Below are 21130 nucleotides of genomic sequence, written 5' to 3' on the forward strand. Positions count from 1 at the left end.
ATTGCACATGGACACCTACATGATAGCACCATACATACTCCAACAATGCACAGTTCTGCACATAGCTTGGGAAATGCACATGCACACATCAGCAGTGTGCACAAATGCATCTACATACCACAGCACTGCACACAAGGAGTCATAGAGTCATACAGCAGGGAAACTGGCCCTTCGGCCTAATGCTTCCATGTTGACCTGATCTAAGCTGTTCCCATTTACCCATGTTTGGCCTATATCCCTCTAAACCTTTCCTACGTACAAATGTCTTTTAAATGTTGTTATTGTACTTACCTCGGCTATTTCCTCTGACAACTCGTTCCATATAACTAGCTCCCTCTTTGTAAAAACGTTGTCCCTCATCTTTCCCTTCTCACCTTAAACCAATCTCTCTAGTTTTTGAATCCTCTACCCTGGGAAAAAGACTCTCCGCATTCATGCTGTAAGATAGAAACATAGAAACATAGAAATTAGGTGCAGGAGTAGGCCATTCGGCCCTTCGAGCCTGCACCGCCATTCAATATGATCATGGCTGATCATCCAACTCAGTATCCCGTACCTGCCTTCTCTCCATACCCTCTGATCCCCTTAGCCACAAGGGCCACATCTAACTCCCTCTTAAATATAGCCAATGAACTGGCCTCGACTACCCTCTACTGAAGATCTACTGAATCCCACGACAGAAAGCAAAGAACAAACGATACTTAGCTGAGCCAGACACCTTGTGTCACGTTTATTCCAGAAGCTTCTTTTACCTATATTCTCACCAATCATAACTCATGTGCAGATAAGACCAATTAGTGCATCAGACCTTGGAGTTGACATTGAGCTCTTGTGGCTGGACCTTCTCCTGAGGCTGCTGGCGAGTGGCCAGCGGTGACATGCTGTATGCAAAACCAATGTGAAGGCGCCATAATCCTATCTGTTCCCCTCATGATCTTGTACACCTCTATATGATCACCCTCAGCCTCCTGTGCTCCAAAGAATAACGTCATAGCTTCTATAGTTTGGGCACTAGAGTCCTGGCAACACCCTCTAAAATCTCTGCACGGTTTTCAGCTTAATGGCATCTTTCCTCAAGTCAGGTGAATAAAACTGAACATGATACTCCAAGTGAGGCCTCACCTGGATATTGTACAACTGTAACACAACGTCCCAAATTATTTGCTCAATTCCGTGACTGATGAAGGCCAACATGCCCAAAAACACCTTCACCACCCTTATCTACCTGTGATGCCTCCTTCAGGGTCCAATACTTGTTTTCCTCGAACCCTCTGTTCCTCAACACATCTAGGTGCTCTACTATTCACTGTGAAGATCCTGCTCTGGTTTGACTTACCAAAATGCAATACCTCACACTTAAATTAAACTCCATTAGCCATTGCTCAGCCCACTTGTCCATCTGATCAAGGTCCAACTGAAATTCTTGATAACCACCTGCACTGCCTACGATACCAACTATTTTAGCGTCATCTGCAAACTTACAAATCATGGCGTTGTACATTCTCATCCAATCGTTGATATAGAAGACAAATAAAAATGGGCTCAGCACCGATCCCTGTGGCACACTGCTAGTCACAGGCCTCCAGTCTGAAAAACAACCTACCACCTCCACTCTCTGCTTCCTACCATGAATGTGATGTCTGACACTAACTGACACTGGTTATCAAAATTACAGCAGGAGCTTCATCAGTTGGGCAAATGGGCTGAGGAATGTTTAATGCTGATATGTGTGAAGTGTTGCATTTTGGAAAGTAAAACCAGGGCAAGACCTTTACAGTGAATGGCAAGACTCTGGGTTGTGTTGTAGAGCAGAGGGATCTGGGAGTGCAGATACATAGTTCCTTGATAGTGGCATCACAGTTAGATAGGGTGGTCGAGTAGGCATTCGGCATATTGGCCTTCATCATTTAGGGTATTGAGTATAGCAGATGGGATGTTATGTTACAGCTGTACAGGCGCTGGTGAGGCCACAGTTGGAGTAGTGCGTTCAGTTTCAATTATAGGAAAGATGTTGTTAAGCAAGAAAAAGCACAGAGAAGATTTATGAGGATGTTGCCAGGACTTGGGCCTGAGTTATAGGGAGAGATTGAGCAGGAAGTTTATTCCTTGGAGTGCAAGAGAATGGGGTTGATCTTATGGAGGTATAATAAGATCATGAGTGGAATAGATAGGGTTGATGCAGAGTCTTTTATAAAGAATGAGGTGATAAAGAACCAGAAGACTGGTTTAAGGAGAGATTTAAGGTAAAGATTTAAGGGGAACTTGATGGTTATGCGAAATGAGCCTCCAAAGGAGGTAGTTGAGGCAGGTACGATAACAACATTTAAAAGACATTTGGACAGGTACATGAATTGGAAAGGTTTAGAGGGATATGGGCCAAATGCGGTAGGTGGAACTAGTATAGATGGGCATCTTGATCAGCATGGGCAAGTTAAGTTGAGGGGCCTGTTTCCCTGCTGTGTGACTCTTATAACTCTAAAATAATTTGGACAGGTACATGGATAGGTAAGAGTTAGAGGAAATTGGCTAAGCACTGGCAGGTGGGACTAGAAAGCTGGGGCATCTTGGTCAGCATTGGAGTGTTGGGCCAAAGGCCCTGTTTCTGTGCTGTATGATTTATGACAGGCCTTATCAAATCTTTGTTTAAACACCCTCCCACTCCACTATCTCCTTCCTTAGGCAGTGACTTTTGGTGGAGTGTAATTCCACAAATGTTGGTTGCCTTCTAGACCTCACCCAAGCAGCCTTTTTTCATGGGTACACTTAGAGTGAGTATCTGCCCTTTATTTCCATGTGGGGTGGGAGGGAGGGGGGTGGGGGGGGACATTGACATATCCCCACTCTGCAGTGTTAGTTACTGGATAATGATCAGGAGAAAATGATTCAGGAGATCTTTTGTTTGACTCTCCCTTTCCTGCGGCGCCAAAACCAATTCTACCACACCCAGTGGCTGGAAACAAATGACTAAAACTTCCTGATGTTTATTTCTCAGTAGCAGCTGTGGCATGCATACATTCAATGAGTCATTACAAAGGTTTATGTGAAAGTGTATCAAAATATGTTAAATTATATTTTAAATTACAAGAGGCTTAGATAGGGGCGATGGTCAGAACATTTTTCTCAGGGTGAAAATGTCAAAAATCAGAGGGCATATCTTGATATGAGGGGGGCAGAGTTTAAAGGATATATGTGGTGCTTTTTACACAGAGGATGGTGGTTGTTTAAATGCGCTGTCAACGGTGGTGGTAGAGGCTGATATAATGGCATTTACGAGGCTTTTAGATAGGCACATGGAATATGGATCATGTGCAGTCAAATGAGATTAGGTTATCTTGGAATCATGTTCAGCATAGATGTTATGGGCCTGTTCCTGTGATGTACTATTCTATTTCCTAACATACCAAATACATTTATCTATATTACTAAAAGTCTGATCTTGACCGCTTTTGGCCCACTGTGCTGCGATTTCCTAGAGAATGCCACCACCTACGGCCGTCATTTTTGGCCACCTCACTCAGAGGCCCCCTCCGCCTTCCGGGACAGGAGGATTTTTCCCATCGATGAAAAATCAGAGAAATTTTAATGTTTTTAATAAATTTGCCATTCTCTCTGCTGCCCCCGCTGGCGGCAGGGGAGAGGGTCTATAAAACGTGGAAGTGTAGTCCCTCACTCAGTCTCTGCCAGATCCAGGAAGCGAGAGGATCACGGCTCTCTGAGCTGCTAATAACATTGAATGCACGTCTACTCCACAGTGAGTCCCCTCGATGCGGCTGTAAAGTGGCGTAAGCCCAATTGTTTGCCTCGCCTTTTTAAAAAGTTTGTGTTCACAAAATGAATTTTGGTTGTCAGGTGGCTGCTGCCCAATTGTTTGCCTCGCCTTTTTAACAAGTTTGTGTTCACAAAATGAATTTTAGTTGTCAGGTGGCTGCTGCCCAATTGTTTGCCTTGGCTTGGCTTTTAAAATCGTTGCAACAGTTGGCTGCCAGCCTAAGAATCCATTCGGTCCACAATGTCTATACTAGCCCTCTGGAAACCAGTACCTTCGGCCCGCAGCACCCATACTAGCGCAACAGACAGCTCCCCCCCCCCCCCCCCCCCCCCCCCCACACTGGCGAGCAGTATTGGAATTGGTGGAGAGGCGGAATATTGCGTTGGTGACCAGCCCTCCCGTGTGATGCTGGGCCACAACGAGTCCCACTTTGTCTAGTTTATTATACAATTCACAGCAGTCACAAAGCGGGTGTAAAACATCCACCTCATCCATTCCATCTTGTGTATTACCCTCCACACAGCTTTCAGCTTTTACCTCATTAACATGTGGCTTTTGTATTCTAAAATGATAAAATTGCATTTGCCATCAGCTTTTTTAAACTGCTTCATTGTCCTAGGGCCTGACTTTAATAAAACCTCTAGCCTCAATATGTCACCTCTTACAAAGCACGCAACATACTTCTAGGCCGTGGGCCGAGGTGCTTTTTCGTTTCATTTTGTGACCCAAATCACGTATCTACCTGTATTTATAACATATTATGTAAAAATATTATAGAAATCATTCCTGAAATTCGTCAAGAACAAAACCTGCACATATTTATAAAAAATGAGAAAAACCTTCAATTTCCCGAGTAGTAATTGTCCAATCAAAGCACGTATGCCATTGAGTCGCACGCCAATTGACCAATCTTTGTTTCATGCTAACGAGGCAGCGAGCACACTGGGATCATGGCTGCCTCTTAATAACATCAAAACAATAGCAAGGTTTCCAAAGGAATAAAGGTAATGCTAACCTTGCTGATAATTTTGTTTTACAACTGATTTATCTTTGTAAAGTTATGATGTGAACTGTTAAATAAAAATGATAAATAAAAATGTAGAGCTAGGGTTAGGATTAGGATTAGGGTTAGGGTCAGTCAGTCGGTCGGACTGTCGGCTGGCCAGTGGGTGCTGCGAGGGGTTGGTCGGGCTGTTGGTAGGCCGGTGGGTGCTGCAAGGGGTCAGTTGGGCTGTCGGCTGGCCCGTGTGTGCAATGAGGGGTCGGTTGGGCTGTCCGCCCGCCAGTGTTGCAGCGAGCGAGCGGGCGGACTGACGGAGCCGGCGCTATGGGGGTGCTGAAGGCAGCCCGGGCTGCGTGCTGGGCATTGCTGCTACCCACCATGTTGACATTCGGTGTGATCGTGGCGTCGGGTGGGCTGCTGCTGATGATCCAGAAGGGCATGCTGGCCGAGGTGGACGTGCTGAGCGGCCACACGTACGGAGCCCGCAGCCGGTCCCAAAGCGGCTCCAGCTCCAGCTGTGGGCAGCTCTGGAAGGGGGGCGGGTTAGGGTTAGGCATTTTCCTCTCAGTGGAAGATGCCTTAGCCTTCCCCCAGCCTGGCACTGCCCCAGTCCCACTATGGCCGTGACCCCCACTCTGCACACTGGCAGTCAGTGGGGTTCAGTAAACGGGTGAACGCACAGGATCTGCCCTCTGGGACCTCTGGCAGTCTCACTCAACATGCACACTCACAATTATATTCATTATATTAATTTTATATAACTCCAGTCATATATATATTGAGCTAATTAGAAAATTAGATTGAAAAAGTAAGCGCCATCTAGTGCTCAATGCTCATATTACTCTATGGGGAGCCTAATTCCGTGCTGCGTCTATTTAAACCATATATTATTATACATGTATATGGCATAATAAAACATGGTTTAAATAGACCGCAGCACGGAATTAGGCTCCCCATAGTAATATGAGCATTGAGCACTAGATGGCGCTTACTTTTAGTGCAACTTCTGGCACTTGACGAGTTATGAATTCCTTCTCAATTATATTTTATCTAAATCTATGCCAAATTTCAAGTAGATACCAGACATGGGTCATGAAAGTTAAATTCTAGACACATTTTCGATGTTCGGCCCACGACCTATTCCATTCAGAGTGAATTATAGATGTTTTTTGTTTCAGTCCCTCTTTTAGTACCATTGAATTCCATAGGCCATATTTTAGCTCATTTGCTGTCTCATTAATATCATTTTGGTCTGCTGAAGAATTACTTTTACTTTTTTGTTTTGGCATAATCTACAAATTTGATGCCATTCTCTCCAAACCTCTCTTCTCCTTAATGACACCTCTATTCCATTGTGCAAGGCATTTTGTCAATATGTAGCTTCACTTGGTTGTACATGATTATTATGTAATGTTGGTAAGCATATTCCCAAATCTATGGGCAAATTATTTTAATGTATGGAAGTGCCAGCAGAATGTAATTCCATAGGGTAATTCAAAGTAAAAATAGTCCCCATTATGGAGAGAATGGATATTGGATATGTTTCAGTAAATACAGCCCATTAACATTCAGAATGCAAGCCTCATTATTAATGATGCATACCTACTTTTCAAGGTGCAAGGATTTATGTCCAATCCAATATCAATGGCTGAGAAAGAAAATACTGCTACATTTCTAGCCTGCCATGTAGGGGTCAAATCACACATTCTGAACATGAGATACAGATTCAGATCAGCCAGACAAATATGCATGGATGTAATCATATCACTTCTTAACTTGGAATACATCGCATAAAACCATGTGGTTGCCAGATCCGATTTTGCTTTTGCTGAGTTAGCTTAATTCAATTGAAGAAATGTAAGAGTGAATTGAATAGACTTTCTGCTTCTGCTCCCAGCCAAACTGATGTTGTGAAAGCTCTAGTTTCAGTTCTTCCAGAACTCAGGAACAGCTTGGAGACTTATCTGTGCTAGTCTAGGAAAACTAACAACTCTGATATGAAAGCAATTAGCTCCAAAATTTCTAACCTCCTTTAAAATGATGCAATATTTCTTGATATCAGAAACAGATCTAAAGAAATCTCCAGAGCCTGATCAGGTTTATTATTGTCACGTGCACTGAAGTACAATGAAAATCATTATTTTACATGTTTTGCGAAGGGAAAGGTGCAAAGTACAGAACATAAATCTCGGCATTGTAGTGCCACAGTTCCAAAAAGAAAATCCAATGAGAATGAGGAGAATCAGATATTATCCTAGCTTATGGAAGGACCATGCAGAAGCCTGATAACTGAGGGGAAGAAGCTGTTCCGCAGTCTGGTGATGTGCACTTTCAAGCTTATGCACCTTCTGCCTATTCGGAGAGGGGAGAAGAAGATGCATAAATTAATTAATTGTGTTGGTTGCTTTTCCGAGGGGGCGTGAAGTGTAGATGGAATCGATGATGGAGAGTGGTCTGTGTGATGGACTGTGCAACATCCACAACCCTCTACAGTTTCTTATGTTCTTGAGCGGAGCTATCCCCAAACAAGGGTTGATGCAACCTGACAGAATGCTTCCTACGGTGCATCTGTAGAAGTTTGTGAGTCAGTGGAGAAATGCCGAGTTTCCTCGGTCTCCTGAGACTGGTGGTGCGCACTTTCAAGTTCTGTGTCTTGATTGAATTGAATTTTGATGGAAAGATACAGCATGCAAACAGGCTATTTCAAGTTTGCAGATGAGGCTAAAGTGGGTTATATCGTAGAGAGCAAATATGGTTATCAGAAATTACAGCAGTATCTTGATCAGTTGGTCAAGTGGGCTGAGGAATGTTTAATGCAGATAAGTAGGGGATATTGCATTTTGAGAAGTCAAACCCGGGCAGGACCTTCACAATGAATGGAGAGATCTAGGCATGCAGGTACATAGTTCATTGACAGTGGTATCATATGTAGAAAGGGTGGTTAAGAAGGCTTTAGGTACATTGGCCTTCATCAGTTAGAGTATTGAGTATAGAAGTTGGGATGTTATGTTACATTGTACAAGATGTCGCTAAGATCACATTTGGAGTATTGTATTCGGCTTTGGTCATCCTGCTGTAGGAAATATGTTGTTAAGCTGGAAAGAGTGCAGAGAAGATTTATGAGGATGTTGCCAGGACTTGAGGGCCTGAGTAAAAGGGTGAAGTTGGGCAGGCTAGGACTGTATTCCTTCGAATGCAGGAGGATGAGAGGTGGTCTTACAGAGTTGGAGAAAATCATGAGGGTAATAGATAGGGTAGCTGCACAGAGTCTTTTACCCAAACGGGGAGGGGTATCAAGAACCAGAGGACATAGGTTTAAAGTGAAAGGGGAAAGAGTGTAGAAGGAATCAATGTTGCGGAGTCTGGTCTGTGTGATGGACTGGGCTGCATCTACAACTCTGCAATTTTTTGTAGTCATGGGCAGAGTTGTTCCCAAACCATGCTGTGATGCAACCCGACAGTATGCTTTCTATGGTGCTTCTGTAGAAATTTGTAAGAGTCATTGGAGACATGCTACATTTTCTTGAGGAAGTGGAGGTGTTAGTGTGCCTTCTTGGCTGTAGCTTCAATGTGGTCGGTCCATGACAGATTGTTGATAATATTTACACCATGGAACGTGAATCTCTCAGCCATCTATGACTCAATTTCCACTTCGGCCTCATTGATGCTGATTTGGGCATATACTCCACCTTATTTCCTGAATTCGATAACAAGGGAAAGGTTGCTACAAAGTTTTCTGTCTCGTACCTGTACCACTAAAGGGCCTGTCACACGTAGGCGCTTTTTTCGGCGACTGCTGGCGACTGTCACAGTCGTAGCAGGTCGCCGAAAAAGCGGTGACTGGACCTCCCTTACGACAATGTCTATGCCAACCTACCACCTAGTCGACGTCAAGTTACGGCAAGCTGCCGACAACCGGCGACCCAATCGCCGCGACATAGGACGTCCACCTACGACCTACGACAACCTACGACCACACAGGCGACAACCAAAGTCAACCTACGTCCACCCGTGACAAGCAAAGACCCTGTCGGCGACAACTGAAGACAATTCAGCGCCGGTACCTGTCGCCGGTTGACGTAGGTAGTCGCCAGTGGAATTCACCGAAGTCAGCACCCGGCGACAACCTGCGTCATCCTGGCGACAACCTACGACATACAACCTACGACTTCTCCTACGACAGGAGAAGACAAGCTACGTCGAGCCCACAGTCACCGAAAAGTTTTGAACATTTCAAAATCCAGCGGCGACCAGAAAAACGTTACGACTCTTTAGGCGACCTGAGGAGACTACTCACGAACATACAGGCTTCACCCCACGAACATGTGAAAACAGCCAAGTCGCCGAAAAAAATCACCTAAGTGGGACAGGGGCTTAAGTTCCTTATCTACTTCCTATCACTGTGGAAAGTTAGAAAATGTGCGAGCCCTGACTGAGTTATATGCATCAATGTTACCCACGAGTGATGTCCTGGATGACTGGATGGTGGTTAATGTTGTACCTTTATTTAAGAAGGTCATCAAAGAAATGTATGGGAACTGCAACTACTAAGCCCAACACCTGTGGTCGGTGAGTTACAGAAGGGGATCCTGAGGGATAAGATATAGATGCATTTGGATAGACAGTTGTTGAATAGGGATAGTCAGCACTGCTTAGTGTCTGAGAGATCACCTCTCTGGAATGTTATTTAGCTTAGAGTTGCAGTATGGAAATGGGCCCTTTGGTCCGCCGAGTCTGTGCCAACCAGCGTCCCCCGCACACTAACACTATCCTACACACACTAGGAACAATTTACAATTTACCAAGCCAATTAACCGACAGGCCTGTATCTCTTTGGAGTGTGGGAGGAAACCGGAGCTCCTGAAGAAAACCCACGCAGGTCAAGGGGAGAACATACAAACTCCATACAAACAGCACCCATAGTCAGGATCGAACTCGGGTCTCTGGCACTGTAAGGCAGGAACTCTTCCGTTGCACCACTGTGCCACAATTTGATTGAGTTTTTTGAAGAAGTAACCATATAGGTTGATTAGGGCAAGGTGGTAGTTGTAGTCTATATGAACTTCAGCAAGGCCTTTGATAAGACCCTGCATGGTAGGTTGCTTTGGAAGGTTAGATCACGTGGGATCCAGGGAGAGCTAATGTATAGTATAGAAATTTGTCTTGATGATAGGAAGCAGAGAGTGAAGAGGAAGTGTTACTCAGTCTGGAGATCTGTGTCTAGTGGTATGCTTCAGGAATTGGTGCTGGGCCCATTGTTGTTTGACATCTCTTTAATGATTTGGTTGAGAATAATATATTAGGCATGGTTAGTAGGTTTGCAGATGACAATAAAATAGATGGTATTGTAGACAATATAACAAGTTGGCAAAATTACCAGTTTGGTGAGCACGTTGCATTTTGGGAAGTTTAAACAGAGTGAGACTTTCACAGTGAATAGTAGAGCTCTGGGGAGTGTTGTAGAACTGAAGGACCGAGGGGTACGTGCATAGATCCTGAAAATGGCACCACAGGAAGACAGTTGGTGAAGAAGGCTTTTGAAATGATTGTCTTCATCAGTAAGGGCAGTGGGTATTGAATTTGGGATGCTAGTTGCACTTGTATAACATGTTGGTGAGGCCACACTTGAAGTATTGTGTTCAGTTTTGGTCACCCTGCTATAGGAGTTAAATCCACCAATCATTATTGTTGATCAAAGGTCAGTATGTAACGTATATGAGATTAATCTGCTCTGATTACTGTCAACATTGAGTTTATTTAGCTGAGAAAGTGTCTTCTTTGTCCCATTGTTCAGCTCTGCATTCAGTAGCCACCAGTTTACAATGGGTACTTTACTTGACCTCAGTGTCCTTGGGTCAGAGAGCAGATCATCAACATAAGCATCACTCTTGATAGCTACTTTTTTAAAGCATGTATATTTTGTTGTGGAAGAGGGGAAATTAACTTGATTGTGATCCACAGTGAAATGAAGGATAATTACTTTATGAACAATGCTGGTGCCCATGTAATCAAATGTCAGCACTTGCATGTTATGACTTTGAATGAGCCACATGGAGCTGCTGAAGATCTTTATTCAGCACAAGCAATTGTTAGGAGGAGAACTACATTTGCACAAATGCTGAACTTCAGTTACTTTAGATATTTGCATTCTGAGCGACCGGTATGACTGAATCCTGACTGTTCATTTACATGTTACAAGGTAAGCAGTGTACTTACATCAAAACAAATTAACTCTAAAACTTAAAATTGACAATATCTTTTCACCTTTTATACATTCTTATTAAGTAAAGCAACATTTAAGATTACTCCCCAGTTGTACCAATGTATCACCCAATATATGAATGTCAAGTTCCCAATTTAATGATATACTCATCAATCTCCCAGAATGTTTCTTCTAAAATGTGTGAATCTCATAATCAGAATTAGAGATGCTTATATGCGTAATACATTAACCTGGATTCCACATGGGCCAGTGTGGAATCTGGGCCTTATTCACTCTCCCATCACATTCAAAGAAAAGGAAAGAAATATAAGAACACAAATTTAAATACTATTTAAAATAAAGAATTCCATGTTAGCGCAGTTCTGCTTTCAGAATCTTTGCAATTAACTGATAAAAATTTTAATACATTGTTTCCACAGTGGAAAACTTAAATATATTGCAAAGAATAAAGGAAAACAATGGATGCATGGGTGGGGTTCTTTGTAACTGGTGCATTCACACTGCTTTTTAAAGAGACACTGACTCTTAAAACATAAAATAGCAGAATATATATTCCTTGTCACATTTATTTCCTTGAAGAATAGGATTAATATTTAAACATCTTACAAATTTAACAAACAAGGTTTAAATATTTGACAAAACAGTTTAATCCTACACACTATGAATTTCTTTCAAACTTTGGGGCTTTAAATGAAAGAATGTTGGAGGTTATTGTTCATGTAGAAGCAAATATTCAAACATCCTCGCATCAGTCAAAATTCCAACCATTTCCAAGCTTTCCACATGCTAATTTCTGATCCGTGACTAGACTTGGATTATAAAGCCTATTTGTTTTATTAAAACATATCCTTCCAGGATATCCTTTATTTCGTATGGATTGCGTATGGGTGTGGATTTGGATGGTTCTTCTATTCAAATCGTCTATTCTAAACTGCTCACAGTATTGTTTATGATTGGCCTGTAGCCCTGGGAACTGCTAACATCATCCACACACATCATTTTGGCTCCAGTCCCTGCTGATTGGGGCTGTTGTGGCTACATTTGCCATATTGTCTGCTGTGTGAGTTTTACATGCTTGGTGACACTGACTTGCCCATCTATTCTTTCCCTTCCATGAGTTTATAATAGTATCTGTCTCCTTAAATATATCTATACCCAGGATGATATGCTGATTCTGGGTATAGATGTATTTATATAAATGTATATCCGGAATGCACGGAAGTCCACTGGAAGATGCATTGCTTCTATCTCAAGTCCTTGAAACTCACTTCTCTCTGCCCTGATTGTTTTACCTCCTACATATGTTATATTACACACTCTAGTGGTTGGCAAAGATATGTCAGTTATTGATGCTGAAGCCCCGTATCATTAACATGTTGCATTGCCGACCTGTACAATTACATCTATGCATTCATGGGTGACCAAGGCTGATGAAGGGGCCACTGCCAGCTATTTGCCTGATCTTTAGCAATTCTATAACCTGGTCAGCAATGTCTGTGAATAGAGAGTTCACCTGTGGCTTCCACCTGCTTTGATAGGCGATTCACACACCGTCTTCAAGTTGGAGGTTGAGAGGAGACCTAATAGAAGTATGTGAAATTATGAGAGGCATAGATGGAAGGTCAGTACCTTTACCCAAGTGTGGACATGTCAAGGACTAGAGGGGATAGTTTTAAAGTGAGAGGAGCAATGTTTACAGGAAATGTGCAGGGTATGTTTTTTTAATACTGAAAGTGGTGGGAATGGTAAGTATACATTATGTGCAGGTAGAGGACATTAGTTTAACTTGGCATCATGTTCGGCACGGATATTGTGGGCTGAAGAGCCTGTTCCTGTGCTGTGCTATTCTGTCGTTCTTCCCTTCAAAGGTTCAAAAGGTTATTTATTGGTCACATACACCTAGGTGTAGTGAAATGCTTCTTGCCAATGCAGCACATAAAGAAAGAATACAGACATAACATTAATAAGAGATTTAAACATAAAGAACATCCCCCCACAATGGCTCCCATCATGAGGGAAGGCACAAAGTCCAGTCCCCATCCCCAGTTCACCCATAGTCGGGCCTATTGAGGCCTCCACAGTTGCCTCTACGGAGGCCCGATGTTCCAGGCCGTTCTCGCCGGGTGATGGTGCTCCGGCGTCGGGAGAATCCTCACAGCGGCATGGGAACCCTGGAACGGCCGCCTCCGTACTGGATGCCGCGGCTTCCGAAGCCGACAAGGCCGCGCCGGTTGGAGCTCCACTACTGGCGATCTCATCTAGAGATCCCAGACTCCCGGTGTACAGTTCGGCGCCGCCGCCCGCAGCTGGCCGCTCCTCAGACCCGCAGCTCCGCGATGTTGTTCCCGGCGGTCTCAGCTCACCGGAGCTCCAGCGCGGCGACCCGGAAAAGGCATCGCCCGCTCCACGATAGCGCTCCAGCGCTGTGCCGCCGCCGAAGCCGTGGTTCTGGGTGGTCCCCGACAGGAAACGTCGCTCCAGGCCCGCTGGTAGGCCGCGAGGACGGGTCGAAACTGCAGCCCGGAGAAAAGCTGCCTCTCCGACCAGGTAGGGACCCTGAAAGGTAGTTTCCCCCTTCCCCCCCCCCCACCCCCCACATAAAAAAAGTCTAGAACTCCAGAAACAAAAACACTTTAACTAACTAAAAATAAAAAAAAGATGAAAAGACAGTGACTGCCTCTAACCAGGGCTTGGGACCCCACTGTTGTCACTCATCATCACCTTTGGTTTTCTATATTTAGTGCAGGTGTTCCTCTCTAAGTGCCTTGGTCAATAACACACAAAGCAAATTATCTCTGCATTCATTGCGGGTGCATCCATAACAGCCATGTAGTGACCTCTCTTCTCTCTCCTCCAATCTATTTCCCTGGCCCCCAACACATGGCACTACTACAGAGTAACTGGATCCCACTGTTATCTCCAAGTCTCAGACTATCTGTTGGGCTGAGCTTAGACCTTCCTTGAGCATTTTCATGACGACTGGATCATGCCACCTTGGATGGTCTGCCTATGAGTGTACCTCCCTGGCACAATATTATTGCGGGGTATAGTCATGGTCGGCTCTTTAGCCTTCTGAACGACTGACATTATCATCCTCACCCCCTATTTTTCCTCATTTCCCATAGTTGCTTTCTCACTGATGATGAGTTGATGTTGTTTGAAGAATTACTAGAGTCAGGAGTGATCCCAGAGGACTGGAAATTTGCAAATGTTACTCCGCTGTTCAAGAAGGGAGCGAAGCAACCGAGGGGAAACTATAGTCGGTTAGCCTGACTTCAGCGGTTAGTAAGGTTTTAGAGTCCATTATAAAGGATGAGGTTTCTCAGTACTTGGAATTATTTGAGGAAGTAAATAGCAGGATAGACAAAGACGAGTCAGTGGTTGTGCTTTACCAGGATGTTCAGGCCTTTGATTAGATGCCACAAGTGAGGCTGCTAAAGAAAATTAGAGCCCATGGTGTTAGATGGATGATACTTGCATGGATAGAATGTTGGCTGAATTGCAGAAGCCAAAGTATGGGAATAAATGGGGCTTTTTCTAGTTGGCTGCCAGTGACGAGTGGTGTTCAGCAGGGGGCGGTGCAGGGGCCGCTACTCTATCACGTTATATATCAGTGATTTGGATGAGGGAATTGAAGGCTTTGTGGCTAAGTTTGCGGATGATATGAAGGTAGTTGGAGGGGCAGGTGGTGTAGAGTAAGCTGAGATTCTGCAGAAGGACTTGGACAGGTTGGGAGAGTGGGCAAATAAGAGGCAGATGGAATACAGCATAGCAAAGTGTGCAATCGTGAATTTTAGCAGTAGGAGTAAAGGTGTAGACTATTTTCTAAATGGGGAGAGGATTTAGAAATCGGAGGTGCAAAGGGACTTGGGAGTGCTGGTGCAGGATTCCATAAAGGTTAATTTGCAAGTTGAATTGCTAGTAAGGCAGGCAAATGCAATATTAGCATTTATTCCGATAGGATTAAACCAAGATGTAATGCTAAGACGTTGTAGGCCACTGGTCAGACACATTTGGAGTATTGTGAGCAATTTTGGGCCCCATATCTGAGGATGGATGTGCTGGTGTTGGAGAGGGTCCAGAGGAGGTTTACAAGAATGATCCCGGGGAGACCCAGGTGAGATCGCACCTGGAGTATTGTGTGCAATTTTGGTCTCCTAATTTGAGAAAGGACATTATTGCTATTGAGGGAGTGCACTGTAGGATCACTAGGTTAATTCCTGGGAAGGTGGGACTGACATATGATGGAAGAATAGGTCGACTGGACTTGAATTCACTGGAATTTAGAAGGATGAGAGGGATTCTTACAGCAACATATAAATTTTTTAAAGGATTGGACAGGGTAGATGCAGGGAAAATGTTCCCGATGTTGGGGGAGTCCAGAACCAGGGGTCACAGTTTAAGAATACGGGGTAGGCCATTTAGGACTTAGATGAGGAAAAACGTTTTCACCCAGAGAATTGTGAATCAGTGGAATTCTCTGCCACAGAAGGCAGCGGCGACCAATTCACTGGATGTTTTCAAGAGAGTTAAATATAGCTCTTAAGGCTAAAGGAATCAAGGGTTATAGGGAAAAAACAGGAACAAGGTACTGATTTTAGATGATCAGCCATGATCATATTGAATGGCGGTCGGTGCTGGCTCAAAGGGCCGAATGGCCTAATCCTGCACCTATCTTTCTGTTTCTATGAAAGGAGATGAGGAATTTTTTTAGTCAGTAGGTGGTGAATCTGTGAAATCCATTGCCTTAGACAGCTGTGGAGGCCGTCATTAGGTATTTTTAAGGCAAAGATTGACAGATTCTCGATTAGTAATGGTGCCAAGGACTTTGGGGAGAAGGCAGGAGAATGGGGTTGAGAGGGAAAGATAGATCAGCCATGATTGAATGACCGAGTAGACGATGAGCCAAATGGCCTAATTCTGCTCCTATGAATTATGAACCTCTCTCTCCCTCTCTTGCCCTCACGCATGCCCTCCCTCATGCCCGCTCTTCCTCACTCACTATATCTGCCTCTCCAGCTCTTTGCTCTGTAGTTACTGAAATTGACATTCTGGTAAATCCTGAATGTTTCTATGAAAAGCTTTCTTTTTACAATTGCATTGAGAGATGGGTCTGGCCGCAGACAATGAAGCATGTTTCATCATTCTAACAATCCCTAACATTAAAGATGACCAGATCTCTCCAGAAAGAACTTCTTCACCCAGAGGGTGGTTAATTTATGGAATTCACTGCCCCAGGGAGCAGTGGAAGCAGAAACTTTAAATATATTTAAGACTAAAATAGATGGTTTTTTAGCTGCCAAGGGGATAAGGGGCTACGGGGAGAGGGCAGGGATATGGACCTAGGTATGGTTAGTATAGTAAGACCTGAGTGATCTCCTGGACAAGTGTCGATCGCCTGGATTGGGGTCGGAGAGGAATTTCCCGGATTTTTTTCCCGAATTGGACCTGGGTTTTTATCCGGTTTTTTGCCTCCCCCAGGAGATCACGAGGTTCTTGGGGTGGAGAGGGGTGATAGCGGTATAAAGGGGAGGGTAGTGTCTTGTGTTCTGTGTCTTGTGTCTACTGTTTGTGGGTAAGTGTGTCTGTTTAGTGTTCAGCCATGAGCGAATGGCGGTGCGGGCTCGACGGACCTGGTGGTCTACTCTCGCACCTACTTTCTATGTTTCTATGTTTCTATGTTTCTATGAGACTCTTGCTAGCATTGGTTACAGGGCTAGTTACAAAACATTATTTCTTTATATTTTGATTTGTTTTATTTAACTGAGAGGTAGTTCTAAAACTGAAAGATAGTTTTAATGTTTTAGCTTTAGTTTAGTTTATTACTGTCATGTAAACTGAGATACAGTGCAAAGCTTTTGTTGCATGCTATCCAATCAGCGAAAAGATTATACATGATTACAATCAAGCAAGGGTGTAACATTTAGTGTAGGATTAAGTGCAATAAAGTCCGATTAAAGATAGTTCAAAGGTTACCAATGAGGTAGATGGAAGGTCAGGACCGTTTTCTAGCTGGTGAGAGGACGGTTCAGTTGCCTGATAACAGCTGGGTAGAAACTGTCCCTGAATCTGGATGTATGCCTTTTCAAACTTCTGTACCTCATGACTGATAGGAAAGAGGAGACGAGGGAGTGACCAGGGTGAGACTGGGCCTTGATTATGCTGGTGGCCTTGCCAGGGCAGCGTGACATATAGATGGAGTCAATGGAAGGGAGGTTGGTTTGCGTGATGATCTGGGCCACGTCCACAATTCTCTGCAATTTCTTGCGGTCTTAGATGGACATGTTCCTAAACCATACTGATAAATGCTTTCTGAGTAATTGGTGAGGGTTCTTGGGGCAAGCTGAACTTCCTACGCCTTCTAAGGGATTAGAGGCATTGGTGTGCTTTATTGGTCATAGCTTCGATGTGGCAGTTCCAGCACACATTGCTGGTGATATTTATTCCTAACACCTTGACGTTTTCAACCATCTCTACTTCGGCACCCTCAATGTTTACTGAACTGTGTGCACTGCTTCTCTTCCTGTAGTCAATTGCAAACTCTTTTGTCTTGCTGACATTGAGGGAGAGGTTGTTGTCTTGGCACTAGTTTACGAGGTTCCCGATCTCCTTCTTGCACTCCGTCTCGTCATTATTTGATATCCAATGTCGTCTGCGAAGTTGTAAATTGAGTTGGATCAGTATTTGACTGCACAGTCGTAAGTGTATAAGGAGTATAGGGGGATGAGAACTGATCCTTCCGGGGAACTAGTGTTGAGGATTATCATAGAGGATAATTTGGTACCTATCCTTACTGATTGTGGTCTATTGGTCAGGAAGTCAAGGATCCAGTTGCAGAGGTGAGTGCTGACTCCCAAGTTCCTCGAGTTTGGAGATGAGCTTGGATGGGATAATGGTATTGAAAGCAGAGCTGTAGTCTATGAATAGGAGTCTGACAAAGGTATCTTTCTTATCCAGGTGTTCCATGGATGAATGTAGGGCCAGGGAAATGGCATCAGCCGTGGACCTGTAGTGGGCAAACAGTAGCTTGGGCCTTTAAGTCAACAAATTGTAACATTTTCATGCAATTTGGACATGAATGTCCTTGCATGCTTTTCATTGTAGTATCAAGGTCATATATCAAAATCTCCTTCATAAGATTACATTTTGCAGTTGTTACACTATCTCTACCAAGATAAACTAGAAGGCGATACATTACTCAATGTTAACTGACATTTCCTCTTAATTTGCCTGTCTCCAAATACCGCTGCAGCATGACAGCTTTTCCATTTGTCATACCATAATGAAAAGTATTTGAGTCTTGACGAGAAGCTGACTAGCCATTTAGCTGCCTCAGTCCATTAAAGAAGCATGCACCCGAATCACTGGTCAAGGAGACATATATCATGAACACAAGCCCCTTTTAAAGGTTTCCCATACAAGTAGCCCTCTGGTGTATCAGAGGGTATCTCCCAACCACCAAGTACCATTAGAATGCATGCTGACTAAGCACCAGTCACAGGAACCAAGGTTGTTTTTCAGCGATGTTGGCCATAGTCCATGATAGTCAGTCTCCATGTCCATCTGCTGTTGGCAGATAAATAAATAGGGGCTCTCACTCCTCATCGGTATTCATTTATGCTTGCTGGATCATTTCACTTGGATATTTGGTGAAGGAATGTACAGCCCTTTCCAAGATGCTGTTCATGGCATAATCGTCTTCTAGCCTTAGCATGGGTGTAGCTTAATCCATCAGGTTGAGTTATCATATTGGTTGGATCAGCATATGCTCCTGCATATGCCAGAACGAAATCAATTAGACCAGTTGTGTCAACTAGGCCAGTGGGAACATCTGATAGAACAGGAGGCAGGTCCTCTGCAGACATTGCCAACTGAAAGAAAAAGATGGACCCTGCCTGAACATGTACATGTTCTACACACCACATGTAAGCATTGAGTGTTGACTTGATAAGTTTACCATGTTTATAACTTTTTACTTATTTTTCTTTAATTAGGAGACAGGAAGCATGGACTTCACAGTATGAACATGATGGAGGCAGCACCATCGGAGCCTTCCCTTGACCTGGATAGCCTCAAATTGCTTGAGGTAGATAAATCCCACAGTATTTTTTCTATGCCTTTGAGCAAAAGCTTCCCCAAGTGAAACAATATCATAGACCAAACTTGATTTCTGATTGATATGTGATAGCTGATTTCAGCTCGGGAATAACTGCTTATAGTGTTACTCAGTTTGGAAAGTGAAGAACTGCCACTAAAATCCACTTGAATACTGGTGAGCCTAAAATCATACTTGGTTGTTTTATTTCCAACATAATCAGATACCCTTCACACATATTCAGCTAGGTGTCAGATATGCAAGACAATCCATCACCTAGTATATTCACTGTTAAGCTCCTCAAAGATTCAAGCAGAGAGAATTTGTATTCATTGTACACGACATGCGTTCATCTGTTTGGAACAGCCCCTTTTAGCAAGTTGCAGTGAGTTAGGGGAAAAATTAACTGCAATGTTGCTCGATATATGTAATCTACTGCTGAACCTATATATTGGTAAATAATCCATTATCTATTTAGCCCAGTGCTACAGCACTTACAAGCTAGTAAATGTCAGCCAATTATCAACATTTCTCAGGATACTGCGGAACTGCTTGACTTAGGTCAGGCATCTTGTTTTTGCCATTGTGTCCTCAAAAGAACCTAGCTGTCCAAACTACTTGTTAAATTTGCTTGCAATAAAAATAATTCGGAATAATATTTTCCTGCATTGAAGATCACGTCATAGTTCCAACCCCTGACTCATCTATACAAAGATTTCCCCTCAAATTAATATATATTTCTGTTTTGAAAATTATAATTAAATATCCTTTCACCACTCTTTCATAATGTATTTTGCAGATCATCATAACTAATTTCTCCTTTTTTGTTTCTTCGCATCATATTCCATCTTGACAATGTTCTACTTATGCTCTGTATTTATCAACCTTTGCTATTCAAAATATTTTCTCCCAGACATTGAGAACCAGAGATTGGGATAACAAAGAACTGGGGTGAATTGGTGATGTTTAGTCAGCATGGACTCCGGTGGGCCTGTTTCCATGCTGTATCTCCAAACTAAACTCTACAAAATTTTATCATCTTAAACTTAAATGCAAGTTGCTGTTATGGAATCAATAAAGTACACTGAAGCAGTTGTTTAAGTGGTAGGGAGTGAAAAAGAACAATAGTGACTCGGGTTGCCTGCTTGGTTGTAGTTGTGAAATTCAGGAAATTAGAGCAATATCATAAGATCTTGCTGGAACAAAGATAGGAGCAGAATTGGGCCGTTTGGCCCATCAAGTCCATTCCTTCATTCAATCATGGCTGATCTATCTCTCCCTCCTAACCCCGTTCCCCTGCCTTCTCCCCATAACCCCTGACACCTGTACTAATCAAGAATCTATCTGTCTTTGCATTAAATATATCCACTGATGGCCTCCACAGCCTAGTGTAGCAAAGAATTCCACCGATTCACCACCCTCTGACTAAAGAAATTCCTCCTCATCTTCTTCCTAAAAGAACGTCCTTTAATTCTGAGGCTGTGACCTCTAGTCCTAGACTCTCCCACAAGTGGAAACATCCTCTCCACATCCACTCTATCCAAGCCTTTCACTATTTTATCAGATAATATCTAGCTCAGATCCCTATGAAATGGTGTCTGTAACCATTTGAGTAAGTTACCTTTGGGCTGATGCTGAACCGGAGAAACAGCAATTTCAAAGCAGACTTGAGGGGGGCAGGCAAAAATGAATTCAATTTTACAGAAACTAAATGTTCAATTTTCATTCATCTCCAGGTGATTGGCCGGGGTCGGTATGGTGCTGTGTATAAAGGGTCGTTGGATGAGCGCCCAGTGGCTGTGAAGATCTTCAGTGCTTCAAACCGTCAGAATTATCTCAATGAGAGAGACATATACAGACTCCCAATGATGGAGCATGAAAACATAGCCCGTTTCATTGTGAGCGAGGAAAGAATATCCAGTGACAATAGAACAGAGTACATGCTGGTGATGGAGTACTATCCCAGTGTAAGTGTTTTGGATGGGTAATCCAAACATGGTTAAATAAAAGTAATTGAACACTTCAGGTAGCCAAAAACAG

General features: G+C 43.4%; 1 protein-coding gene across 1 annotated transcript in view; it reads left to right on the plus strand.

The window, feature by feature from the left end:
- The window catches only part of bmpr2 (bone morphogenetic protein receptor type 2), a 180420-nt gene that overhangs the window by 131110 nt on the left and 28180 nt on the right, over positions 1-21130 (plus strand). The window contains exons 5-6 of the mRNA XM_033024276.1: positions 18990-19081; positions 20827-21057. Coding sequence (XP_032880167.1) covers positions 18990-19081; positions 20827-21057 — 323 coding nt within the window. The remainder of the gene's footprint in view (positions 1-18989; positions 19082-20826; positions 21058-21130) is intronic.

Source organism: Amblyraja radiata, chromosome 7, assembly GCF_010909765.2.
Source record: "Amblyraja radiata isolate CabotCenter1 chromosome 7, sAmbRad1.1.pri, whole genome shotgun sequence".
Classification (NCBI taxonomy): Eukaryota; Metazoa; Chordata; class Chondrichthyes; order Rajiformes; family Rajidae; genus Amblyraja; species Amblyraja radiata.